The sequence below is a fragment of the Trachemys scripta genome, chromosome 4 (assembly GCF_013100865.1).
Source record: "Trachemys scripta elegans isolate TJP31775 chromosome 4, CAS_Tse_1.0, whole genome shotgun sequence".
Lineage (NCBI taxonomy): Eukaryota > Metazoa > Chordata > Testudines > Emydidae > Trachemys > Trachemys scripta.
This window is the reverse complement of record NC_048301.1, coordinates 38,528,719-38,542,088: the sequence shown is the minus strand read 5'-3', so window position 1 is coordinate 38,542,088 and position 13,370 is coordinate 38,528,719. Positions and strand designations below refer to the sequence as shown.

The following is a 13,370-nucleotide window of genomic DNA, read 5'->3' as shown; positions in this document are numbered from 1 at the left end:
ATTATTATTATTATTAACATCCTACAGTAAAATGAAGCTATTATATAACCCATTTGTCAATCTCAGCCAATTTCTTCTTTCTTTTCCTGTCTATTTATGACGTACATCCAGACTGCACGTCCTTTTTTCCCTTGTGTTTATTTTTTAAAAAGTAATGAAAAAAAGCAGTGCATTGGTGGGTGGGGAGTTTTTTGGCCAAAAATTAGAAGAAAATTTAAAATGGAGGGAATGCAATCCATAAGCAAAAAATATCCAAATGATGAAAGTGTCCCTAGACTGCTTTGTCTGTTCCTTTTCAATGTGTGCATCTGGTTTGTTCATCTTTGAAAGTGTGTGGAATATTTTTTTCTTTAAAAATAAAATTAAAAAAAAACACAGTTGTTCTTTTCTCCCTTCTTGCTGGGGAATAAAGTGCTTTTTTGTTTTTGTTTTTGTTTTTTTTAGTGTTTCTCTATATATCTATATTTTGATGTATTTCTTTTCAATGGTTGGATTTCTATCTTAGATTTGGGTTGTTCCAATCTAATGACAACAAAAAACAAAAGTTATGAATTGTTTTCTGCAATTTTCCCCCTTACTTCCCTCTTTAAACAAGGAACTACTTCACCTGCAGAATCCTACATCCATACTTTCCAGACCACAGTTCTAAAGAATCTGAATTTAAAACTATCCGGTTCAGGGGGAGGGGATACCAAAGCACCCCTGGCATTTAAAATAGATGGCTTCATTCACTGAAGCAACTAATGTCTCCAGTTCCTTAGAATATTGTTGTCAACTTCTTGGTGAACATGAGGCTGTGCATAGCTGCAGTTGAAGTTGTTCTAATTCCAGTGCATAAAGCTAGTTTTCTTGTTTTTTTGTTTTTTAATCTCTATTATTATTATTATTAGTTTATGTATTTTTACTGCTATTTTTAGTAGGAAAAAAGCTTTAACTGTTTTTATAATTTGAGAATCTTTAATGAAATTAATTATTATTATTAATTTTTTGTAACTTGCATGTTGAAGAAGTTGCAGCTTAGGGTTTGTGAGATTGTCAATGTTAGAGTTCTGTTCTTTCTTTTTGTTGATGGGCATGAATATGCTCATTTGTTTTTGTATATTGCCCATCCCTTCCTTACAGCCAGAAGCTCTAATGCTGCTAGATCACTCCGTACCGCCCTTACATGGACATGGCAACTGACTTACACATTCACTCCCATCATCTTCATCTCCTGTGTAGTACACTCATAGATTTTACACTCCCAATCCATCCACCCTAGGCATCTTTTTTCTTCCCATAAGTCCCCTCCCCAACCCTTTCTTTAGCATTGTTAAAATTTTATGTGCCGTCATCCATTCCTTAAAACACACACAAAAAAAATTCTAGGAAAAAAGAAAAGAAAATGTTTTTAAAAATATATATTGAATTGACCAAAAAGACAAAATAAAACCTTGATTTTCAAAAAGCATTAGATCTGTAGATACATAAACAGTCAAAGCAAATTCTAAAGTGTACATTTTTTTTCAATTGTAATATGTGAAACATTTTACACAAAGCAAACATATAATTTATAACCAAAAACAACAGAGAAATAAATTCAAATTTGTTAAGGTGCAAGATTTTTTTCTTTTCATGTTATGTGGTGTGGATGTATGTGTTGTTGCCTCCCTGTATCACCCTTTGTCGTAAAATAATTATATTTAAAAAAGAAATAATAAACATTTTGCTAAAAAAAAGTTTTTAAGAACGACAACAAAACAAAAAAAGCAAGTTACAAGAATGTGGCAATTCTACTTGTCCAAGAGCATTCTTACACAACTTTCTTTTGTAAATTTTTCTTTCATGCCAAAAAACATGCGGGCAATTTGTTGATGTAAGTTGACTATATGAAATCAATGTGGTATGCTTTCTTATGGCTAATTTTATATATTTTTGAGTACTTTTTAAAAAAAAAGAAACAACATTTTTGATTTCCTGTATTCTTTTTTTTTTTTTTTTTTCAGTTTTCTTGGGTTTTATCTTTCTTTTTCTGGTAAAGCGAATGACCTGTTGTTGTTGTTGTTTTCTTTTCTTTTGATGAGCTTAACTTTGTCGTGGAATTTTTATTTTCTAGTGTATGGTTTGGTTTTGAGATAAAAAAGCATAAATTCCTTTATTTAATTTTTGAATATGTTTGTTTTGGTATTTGCTGTTATGTTACATGCTCTCTCTATATTTCCGATTACATGATTGTACTGCTCTTCATAGGAGGGGGTGAAGGAGCGCAGGGTAATTCACTCCCACTCTCTGTCAATTCTTGCCCCAGTCCCTTTTGCCTCCCACAGAAAGAATCAGCGGTAATGCCAAGAGTTTTCACTCATATGTAAACTTGCTGTAGCCTGGTGCGTAGACTGTATTCCAGGAGAAAACAAGGGAAGTTTCTTTAAGTCACTGGTCCCCATTTGGCAATAGAGTCCCCAGTTGCTCTTATCTCCAGTTCCCTCTGTTCCTACAGAAGCATATTCTTCCTGCTAATTTCCTTGATTGTCAGTCTTCTTGCTTCTGCCACAGTCAAAAAGATACTCTCAAGTGTACTGTTAGAGTGCAAACCCATCAACCAAAATGGCCTTAGCATCATGACTGCTAACCTCTTCCAGCAATTGTAGCATTTACTAGTTCTCCTCTTCTCCCAACATTTGAATGTCCTGGACTTTTAAAATTCCCCCTGTCTCTTGGGGACTTCCTTCTCTGCAGCATGAATTCCACTGGATAACATTGAGTTCCTGGTAAAAACAAACAAAGTTGTCCTTCCTTTAGGACAGGTGGACTTTTAAAGTGCCAGCATGGTAGCATGCTACTAAATACATAGTCAATAACTCAGGTTCAACTGACGGCTTCCCTGAAGAACTGATGCTGTAAATGGAACCGGTAATTATGTTGACTAACAAGTTGTCATTATTGTCGGTGAATCAAGTGGATTTAAAACAGCGATGGGAGAAACTCAAAAGAGTTTGATTAAGCTTCTGTTTGGTTTAGAGAAGCAGTTCAAAGTCTGAATGCTTAGATAAATATTTTCAATCTAACACTTAGGCTGGAAACATAATGAGAAGCAGCTCTCTCATGAGATTGCCACTGCCTCCTGGCTGCAATTACATCTTAAAAACCAATAAGTTATTTTTTCTGGGGTATTTCCCCACTCCAGGCCATGTTGAAACTGGTATTTGCTGAGGTGACCAACAATTTTCAGAAACAAAATTCTCTCCAAACATTAAACTTCATACTAAATTGAGAACCTTCTCATCCAATTCTTACACCCCCAGGAAAGGTGAAGTCAGTTCTTCTTTCCTCCAAAGTAGATCTCTTATCCCTAGTTATCAAAACTCAAGCTTTGGCGTAACTGACTGTGTCTGTCTAAGTATAAATAAACCTTAGGAACCAACTTTGAAACCATTGGGAGTTTTGACATTGACCTCAGTGTGATCAAGATTGAGCTCTTAATTTAGCTTTTGCTGTTTGCCACTAGGAAAGTGGATTTTGTTAGAGATTCCTGTAAACAGGCTCTTGTGGGGTCTCATATGTTTCAAAGCAATTCAGTTAAACCAAATCTGGTCCCAAAACTAGGGTTTTGTCTAGTCACTTTGGAAACAATTGGTGCTTTGGAAGGAAGCGGGGAGTCAGGATATTTAAGGCAGAAGGCTAAGGCACTCCCATTGGGGAAGTGATGCCTGCCCTTGTGTTACTGACAGTCAGTTTCAATTAAATGAGGTTGGAAAGAGGTGAGAGAATATTAAAAATGCTCATCTGCTAGATTTCATATTAGCATCAGATTTCCTGTGACTCAAGAACTGTGGTCTGAATATTTTCCCTCTTCACCCTCAAAGAACTCACAGGAGACCAAACCTCAAGAAGTGTTGAAAAACTCAGTGACTTAATGAGAATTTCTTGGCACCCAACTTGCATATATGGGGGAGGGGATAGGGAAGGGATTATTTTCCATAGCAGGATGTTTCGGTCTGAAAATGGAGTTGAGTTTCAATGCAAGAGAATAAGAATAAAATGTAAATGAGAGACTTTGGATGTGGAATTTCAATACCTGAGGATGTGAATGTGTTGTGCTGAGCTTTTCGGCTGGCACCTTAAAGATTTTCAGCCACATCTGGAAGAGACAGTGTTGTGTCCCTTTATATTCATCGTGAGAGTTAGAAGTTGAATCTTTCAGGATTCTGTTTGTGTGTGCTTTTTGTGCTGCCTCTCTTTGATGCTTGAGACGCCAGTGAAACAGTCTCTTGGCCAGAAAGATGAGAATTGGAGGTTGCTAACTTTTTTTTTTTTTTTGCTTGGTGCCCTCTACATTCATGATTGACCCACAACATCCTCACAGTTCAGAAGGCTTCTATTAAATTTTTTACACTCCATCTTTTCCAGTGACAGCGAGCCCTTACTGTAGATCAGCCCCAGAGGTATGAATTATATATCTATAAAGCACTCATAAAGGAAAAAGCAGGGCAGCCTTCAAGGCTAAAGTAGACCTTTTATATCCCCAGTGGTCCTACTAGTTTAAAGGAAATCACAGCCCTCTCAAAAAAGTATAAGTTCCAGATTTAAAATGCTAACTTTAAGGAATACACACTGTGCTTGTCCCAAGAAAGAAGAAATCCAAAGGAAGCACTTGGATATTAGTGTTTTGTTGGGTTGGGGCTTCACACCACACAGACCTCAATCCTCTTGGCACTGCTGTTGGCACTTGGCACTTATTCTGCATCCCTACCACAGCAGAGGAAGCCATTTTATCTATTCTTTTTATTTCATCTTTCAGCACTGTGCTATCAACACAAGCCGCTTCAATTGCACAGCTTTCTTCAGGGAGCACCTATCCACTGGGGAGAGGGGACAAGGGGAATGGGCAGGACTGCAAACAGAAAAGGCCCTGCTATCTTCTTGGGATGCTTTGAATTGTATAAACAGGTTCTGAATCCACAGCTCATCTGCCAGCACCACTAACTGATCCTTGCTTTCCAAACAAAGCAATAGCAGCCAGAAACCAACATCCCATGTTTCTGCAGTTGAATCTCAATCAAACAGAGAGCGGTGGATATCTTTTAAGTGGAAATTTCACTGTACATTTTCTAAGAGTTAGCTGCACAACTCAATAATAATGGACCAAATCATGAAGGACTTCAAGAATTGGCCCACAAATATTTAGCACTAATGTAACCCTTTGCACCATCAGATTCCTTTTCAAAGAAGTAATTAAGAGATTTTAATCCTGACCATTTATTTAATGGGAGTCAGATGACTGGATCCCCCTACAGTTATTTGAAAACACAGTGGTTTGCTTCTCTGTACCTTTTGTATCTCTTTTGGTACTATACATACTTTGGACAATAAAGTGGGCACTAATTGTATAGGGAAAGGCCTGAACCTTCAGGGTCTGCACCAGAGAGCCACTGTGTGAGAAAGTTTCAACTCTTAGATGTAGGCAGAGATTTCTAGGTTCAATGTGAAATTATACATTCACAGGAAGCAGCAACCTGTGCATACCATCAAGTAACAAACCTAAATACTCCTTCCTCACTGTGTTATTGTTGGGATATCCTAGTATGAGACACTAGCCAATTTTAGTGCAAATGAAAGAACATTCCGTCAACCAATCCAAAAAAACAAACCAAGAATTCCAAGAGCCACAATATCTTAGCAACTTTGACCAATGTATTCCTTGGTAGGGAGATGATTCCTCTAAAGACCATGAACCCCAGGAGAAGGACCCTTAACTATCTTATTTTTTGGGGGTGTAGCTTGTACCCATGATTTGGCTCACCAGACACACTGGGCCAAATTCAGAGGTGAGATTAAGTGATTTCAAGAAAGCCTAAGTTGTCTCAGCCATACAAGCACATAAGTTATACCACCTCTCAGATACCCACTAAGACTCAGACTCACCTTTGAATTTGGCTCATGGTCTTCTTTCCAACCTACTTTTGTACATAAAGAGACAATATCTGCTCTCAGTACATATGTGGAACCCCATTAATCCTAATAGCTCTGTTAGACTCTTCTTGACGTTTCATGAAAAACCCAACCATTTTATAACGACATTATATTTGATCATTAACTGCAAGTAAAAAAAAAATCCTAGAAAAATGAATTGCTTTTTAATGCAAGTGGTTGTTCTGCTAATGAAAGCTTGTCTTCCAGTTTTAAAAACTAAATATTTCCATCTCCTTGAGGTCAAGTCCAAAGAGTTGATTGTAAAATGGACTAAAGTATTTCCGTGTGGGAGGAAAGCTGCCCAAAATATTGCCCTATTGGGTGGCAGATCAACAGAAGCCATTTGTAAGCATAGTAGCTTTTAATAACAAAGGCACTTCAGTAGCTTTAGATGGGCAATTAAAAACTGCCAAACTTCTGACTCCAGTTGTGTGTCACAGATGGTGCACTAAAATTGCAGATGAATGCTATTGTATAATGGTGGATTAATTGGTCTTAAAATCACTTAAAGGGACACTATTAGCCACTCAACAGACCTCAGATGACTTTCAGGGACTTCAATTCCCCACTCAACAGACAGCTCAATTTCATATTTGGCTGAAAATTCCATTATTTTATTCAGTCTTATCTGGTCCATAGAACTTATTCTGATAGATGATCTTTTCCTGAAGGCCCTCGTTCAAGTTTGTCCTGAGACCATGTGATAAAATGGATTATCTATGCCCCACGCTAACAATGGACAGAAACCAAGCTTCTGAAACGGTAGCATAAACAGGAACAAGACAAGTTCCTGTTATTATTTCACAAGGCGCAGACCAGAATCACAGGTTCACAAAATGCAGTGTAGTAGTTTGGCAAACTGCAGAGTAATGATGCTCTTTGCCTTTCCCATGTTTGTACTGAAAAGATACAATTTGAAGAAATCCTGTGGGATTATTTTAGACATATAATATTCAACTTTTCCCTTCTTTGTTCAGTAACAGAAGTGGCAGGAACATTACCTGGAAGCTCAGAAAATTAAATGACATCTCCAAATTGCCATTTTCATCTCATACATTAGAACGAGCTTTGTTCCACGGGTATATTGAGCAGCTAAGTAAAATAATGGATTCTGATTTGGAGCTAATTTCTAGTGCCACTTAAGTAAACATTAAGTGGTACCAGCATTTTACCCTTATGGAAGGATATGAATAATCATATGCCACTGTTGCTATCCGATTTGAAATATTGAAGGCAGTACATTTTAAAGGCCCTGAGACTCCATTTGTACAGTCCAATTGGTGGTTAAAAATGACTGCTGCCCAAGTAAATTTGGATTGAAATGATGGTAAACCTGCAAGCACCCAGCAAACAAGATTTAGGGCAAAATCATACTCTCTGATCAGTAGCATATGGTGGCATATGTTTTGCAGAACTACCCTTGGCAGTGGAACTACCAATGGAAATTCAGTGTGAAACAAATGCAGAAAATGCAGAAAATACAATAGAGCATCACAGTGCAGATAGCCGAATTTTTGACCCCAACGCCATTCAACAGTCACTTGGGTGAAAGACAATTAATTAACACGAGTGAATTAAGCCAAAGCCAGAGTTTTTTACTCAGTTTGATTCTCTATTGCCTTGCACTTTCTGTAGCCATATATACGTGTGCAAAGTGTGAGTAAAATAATACTAAATCCTCAGAATTTTCCACTCACACTAGTAGTAACATTTTACACAACTAGGCACTCACTTTACACTGATGAAAATGATTACTCAAAGTGCATGGCCCTCAGGTTATACTTAGTCCTTCCTAAGGCAAAATGCCCATTGAAATTAATGGGAACTTGCCTGAGGATGACCTTAGGATCTCAGGATACAGCCCAATTAGCTTAAATGCCTAACAAAATTATAACTAAAAGCAAAATTTACATGCAAAGGCAACATGACTCAGTTAAAAAAAAAAAGATAAAACGCTATACTTAAGCACAAGACTGTGTGACCTGAACATACATGAGAGCAATCCACTGTGCTTTCATACCCACGGAAAAGACAAGTGGAGTGATAGCCTCCTGAACCTGAAAATAGAGTCACATTACAGTGAAAGTGTCACTCAAGCCTATACCCTGATAAAACAAATAATCTTAAGAGGTAGGGTGACCAGATGTCCCAATTTTATAGGGACAGTCCTGATTTTGGGGTCTTTTTCTTATATAGGCTCCTATTACCCCCCACCCCATGTCCCGATTTTTCACATTTGCTGTCTGGTCACCCTATTAAGAGGCCTCATTGCTTGCAAGCACCACAGTGGTGCTGAGATACCCAGGTTCTGAAATGACCTTGGGTCTCTCATTTGCAGAGATAATGAGCTTGGGTATGGAGAAAGTGAGGAATGGCTGCTGGTTGTTCACAGCACAAGCACTCTGAGACAGCAGATTATGAGACTTTCTCATTTAGTACCTGCTTCACAGAAAGCTGTCTGCCAGGCTAGAGAAAAAGTAACATTCATCACAACCATCAACACAGAATGAAATGCCAGAAAGTGCAGGATGGAGATTACTCCTCACTTTCGTGGCCTGGAATCAAATCCTGATTTGGGTCATCGTACTTCTTATTTATCCATATCATTAAACCACAATACAGTTTGGCACAATTAATGAGGATTCTCAGTGTCGCTTAAAGCCCAGCATTGAAACAAGGAGTATTGCAGATCAATATCAGGGTGTGTTACCAGAGCTGAGAAGGGGCAGGGAGAGGGAAAGGGCTAGAGTAGCAGAGGGTATTGAAGATAAAAAAGACAAACATGCATTGAGGCGCTCTCTGTGCCTTCTTGCACTACATCTAGCTCCAACCACAACAGTCCATCCCTACCTTTCATGCACACTTCATTCATTCACACAATTTAAAAAACAGGATGGACAAACAAGAAGAAAAGGTTGAACTGGGAAGTGTTTGGAAGTTGCTGTGGAACTCAAATGGCAGAGAAGAAATACCAGTGACAAGCAAGATCAGAGGAAAAACTGGTAAAATCAGCATGCTTCAGCAGCAAAATCCAACCCAAGAGAACAGTACTGTATGGAGGTTTGGAGTAATTCCACAATTAAGTATTCTTTTTCCCATATAGTAAAAGACATAAGAAAATGGAACCATGCCAAGTTTGAATTCTGCACAGTCACTTGAGAGTATCTTCAGGACCGCAAACCCTTTGGTCTCTAGGATTTCAAAATTCTCTCACTTGATCGTACCTAGCAGAGATTAAAAGAGAAAGGAATTGGAATGGCCAGTTTACCTATCTCAAAAGTAGGGTTGGGCAGAAAGCTTCCTAGAACCCTGGAAAAGTGTGTTGATGGTGTGGATAGGGGCAGGAAATCTGCCTCCATGACACTTCTTCATAACTTCTGAGTCCCCCACCACCTTTGAGCTCAGGGAATTGAACATGATGCACTGTGTCACTAATGTTTACTAATCTTCTGTTTTTTCTTTTCAATCCCAGGAGGTGAATTAGTTATCCCTCTACTTGTAGAAGACCCTTTAGATATCCCTCCTATTGCTACTCGTGCACCTTTCATTACACTCCCCCCTACCTTTCGCCCCCTCCTCACCATTATTGAGACCACCAAAGATTCCCTGTCCATGACCTCTGAGGCGGGGTTACCTTGCTTGTCGGACCAAGGCAGCGATGGTTGTGATGATGATGGCTTGGTGATATCTGGGTATGGCTCAGGGGAAACCTTTGACTCTAACCTACCCCCTACTGATGATGAAGATTTTTACACCACCTTCTCCTTGGTAACAGATAAGAGTCTTTCCACTTCAGTCTTCGAAGGTGGCTACAAAGCACATGCACCTAAGTGGGAATCCAAGGACTTTAGACCTAACAAAGTCTCCGAAACTGGTAGGACTACTACCACGGCTTTGTCCCCTGAGCTGATCCGCTCCACAGCTTCGTCCTCGACTGGGATGGTGCCCAAATTGCCCGCTGGCAAAATGAATAACCGTGAGCTCAAACCCCAGCCTGACATAGTCTTGCTTCCGTTGCCCACTGCCTATGAGCTAGACAGCACAAAGCTGAAGAGCCCGCTAATAACTTCCCCCATGTTCCGTAATGTGCCCACAGCAAACCCCACGGAGCCAGGAATCAGACGGGTTCCGGGGGCCTCAGAGGTGGTCCGTGAGTCGAGCAGCACAACGGGGATGGTCGTCGGTATTGTGGCTGCTGCCGCCCTCTGCATCCTGATCCTCCTGTACGCCATGTACAAGTACAGGAACAGGGACGAGGGGTCCTATCAGGTGGATGAGACGCGGAATTACATCAGCAACTCAGCCCAGAGCAATGGCACGCTCGTGAAGGAGAAGCAGCAGAGCACAAAGAGCGGCCACAAGAAACAGAAAAACAAGGACAAAGAGTATTATGTGTAAAAATATACTTATTTATATATAAATATATATATACTTAATGAGATTTAACTGAAATATCAGAGCCGTTACAGCTAACGAGATTGGGAGCTACAGTTTGTGGGAAAAAAAATTGGGAAAAAAATTCAGCTGTGACTGTTAACGTCTCAGTCATCGCTTGGAGTCAGCAAACTCTGCCCTACTGTATTATAAAGCACACTTAGCGTTCTGGAGATGGCACACGCAGCTCTACCATGCTGACGGACTTGGAAGTCTCCACATCTCCTCTTCGCTGAACTTTCCGCAAAAGGTAGAAGATTTCATGGCTTACTTGTTTCATATCTCCAAGTGAGTCTTAATGATGTTCGTGATCTTTGACTGTATCGATCATTTTTCAGTTTACTTATTAAAAAAAAGAAAGAAAGAAAAAGAAAAAATGCATAAACATTTTAAACAAACAAACAAACAAATCAAACAAACTGATCTGGCCGTGTCCAGCATACGTATAATTTTTCGAGATCTGAGGGAGGGGCGGGGAATAAATGGTTTTGGGGCTTGTTGGTTTTTGTTTGGTTTTGTTTGGTTTTCTTTTTGGGGGGTGGGGGATGTGAAGGGGAGAAGAGAATGGATCAGGACGTGAATCAAGAAGAAATCGGGGGGGGGGGGGGACCCACCTAATAAATAAAGAGAGACTATTGCCATATATGAACTCAAAAGCTACCCATGGTGTTCACTCTACATATCTGGTTGTGTGGTCTCTAGAATCCGTTGTCTACAGTAAGTTATTTGCTAATAGCACAGTGAAAGTGTGTAATGGGTGATAATGAAGATGATTCTTATGGAAAACTGGTCCCCCTTAGATTTGGCTCCAGTATTTGCAACTGAACTCATGAATAGATAGGATTCAGTCTGGTTTGATTGGGGTCATTGGCTTTATTTGACAATATCATTGAGTGTGCATTAACACAGCCAAACTATGGCTAAAGAAGGGGGGAGGAGGGGAAGCAAAACCAAACTGGTCAGCCATTCTGAGCTAGATATACGATGCTAAACTAAGGGAGCCTTTTCTTTGGGTTCTGGTTCTGTGACTGATTACAATGCATGCAAAAAAATTAATAATAAATCAGTTGAATAAAGAGGTCAGAAAGACAATATTGGAGTTCAACCTTTGACAAGAACCATAAACGTCACAGAAGCCAAACACATGCTGCGAACAAGTGCAAAATTCATAGGGTTTTTTTTTGACATGAAGATGTTTTTCATATGTAATATTTTAATTTTGTAGCTTGACATTTCTGACTATCACTGTCTCTCCATTTGCCCTATTCAACCTTTACTCTCTCTTTTATATAAAAGAAAAGAAATGAATAAAGCTGCTGTGACACAAAAAATAATAAAAGGAGTTAATAATAGTATTATATATATAAATATATATATATATATATATACAGATATATTTATCACCATATGTTTGATGGGACGACTGGAACAGAAACTCTGTCAAGGTGTTTACATGGAATGAGAATGTTGTTTTAGAAGAAAAACATTTTAATAATACCAACAAAAAGCAAACCATAAAAATGTGAAGAGTGTGTGTTTTAGCTTTGTCACAGTTACCTGTGTCAAAAGGATAAAAAAAAAATTCTCAGATTTTGTTTACATATTTTACTACTTTTTTTGCTAGTGTAATTTCTAGAGTACCCTGATGTATATAATGTTTTATGGTTAAACTGGGATTTTTTTTGTTTGTTTTTAGTTGATTTAATTAATCTTGGTTGTTTGGTTTTTATTTTTCCCCAATTATGTGAAAGGGAGTAACTTACTGTACAGAACAATAACCAACTGGTTTCATGGCCATGACTGTCATGTGCAAAAAAAAGCAAAAGAGGGGGAGAGAGGCAAAAAGAAAAACAAACACAAAATGAATTGAGGACTCTGGAGTATCACAAATGTACAATTTCTCTGTGTACAGATGAAAACTAATCAGCTGTTTAGATTTAGAAATCTACTCTTGCTGGTGTTTATAATTCGCATGAATATTTGACTTTGAAGAAAAGTGTCATCAAATGCACACACGCACATGGGAACAAAATAAAAAGCAGCCTTCTCAAATGTTTAGAGAAGAGGCTTTCGCAGTTAACAGCTCTTTCAGTGTGTGTGTGTGTGTGTGTGTGTGTGAGGTTGTTTTTTGGGTGGTTTATTTTTTGTTTTGTTTTGATTTGTTTTTAAATACTAAAAAAGAAAAAAAGACAAGTTTTAAAAAGGTATGAAAGCACGATTTTAGACAACTTAACTGGCCGAACCTATCTGAAGTTGATTATTTCTCAGTGTCTGTAAAAGATTGCTGTTCTTGGAGTCTTGTGAAATGATTTCTTGCTTTCTTTCTTTCTTTCTTTCTTTACCCTCCCCCTCCTTTTTTTAAAGAAAAAAATCCCACGTTCTTTTCTGTTACTTTTTTTTGTGTAAGTTTCTATTCGACAGTTTTTTGGGAACATGTGCATTTCTGTATGTGGGCTTCTACCATACTCCTGTTGTTTTATGCAGAACCTCAAGGATATTCATTTGAATTATTGTGACGTTACTGCTTTTTTCCCCCTTCTTTCTTTCTTTTCTTCTTTTCTTATTTGCATTTTCGTTCAAGGATATGCTTAGCAATAAAATGTTCTTCCCAAAGCCCTGGATGTTGCTGTCCTTTTATTTCCAAAAGGCTCAAGAGGCACTCTAATGTTCTGTAGGTGAGATAAGCATGGTTACAGCAAAACTAGTGCAGTGTGAAAGATATTGTGGGGCTCAATCTAGCCAACATTTATTCACCTGACTAATCAAATAAGTAGTCCCATTGAAGTCAGTGGGGATACATGGGAGAGTCAGACTTCAAAGGATTGGGTCCCTAATTATTATTCATAGTCACAAGAAAGGGCAAACCGCTAGAACAAAAATTGTTTTAAAGAATAATTAGTAGTTATGGGCCAAACCCTGAGTCATTATGTAGTTTTAACTCAGTCCTTTACTCCCATGGCAGTTTTGTTGAGTAATTAGTGAGCAAG

At 38.5% G+C, this 13,370-nt stretch overlaps 1 protein-coding gene across 21 annotated transcripts in view; it reads left to right on the top strand.

The window, feature by feature from the left end:
• The window catches only part of NRXN3 (neurexin 3), a 1,378,693-nt gene extending 1,365,697 nt beyond the window's left edge, over positions 1-12,996 (top strand). For 11 of the 21 annotated variants that reach the window (XM_034768377.1, XM_034768393.1, XM_034768378.1 and 8 more), the window contains one exon: positions 10,046-12,996. In XM_034768377.1, coding sequence (XP_034624268.1) covers positions 10,046-10,347 — 302 coding nt within the window. In that variant the 3' untranslated portion in view covers positions 10,348-12,996. Of the gene's footprint in view, positions 1-1,122; positions 1,363-9,421 lie in introns of those variants that run through there. The other 10 variants (XM_034768391.1, XM_034768371.1, XM_034768382.1 and 7 more) reach the window with 3 other exon arrangements.
• Positions 12,997-13,370: the final 374 nt, after the last annotated feature.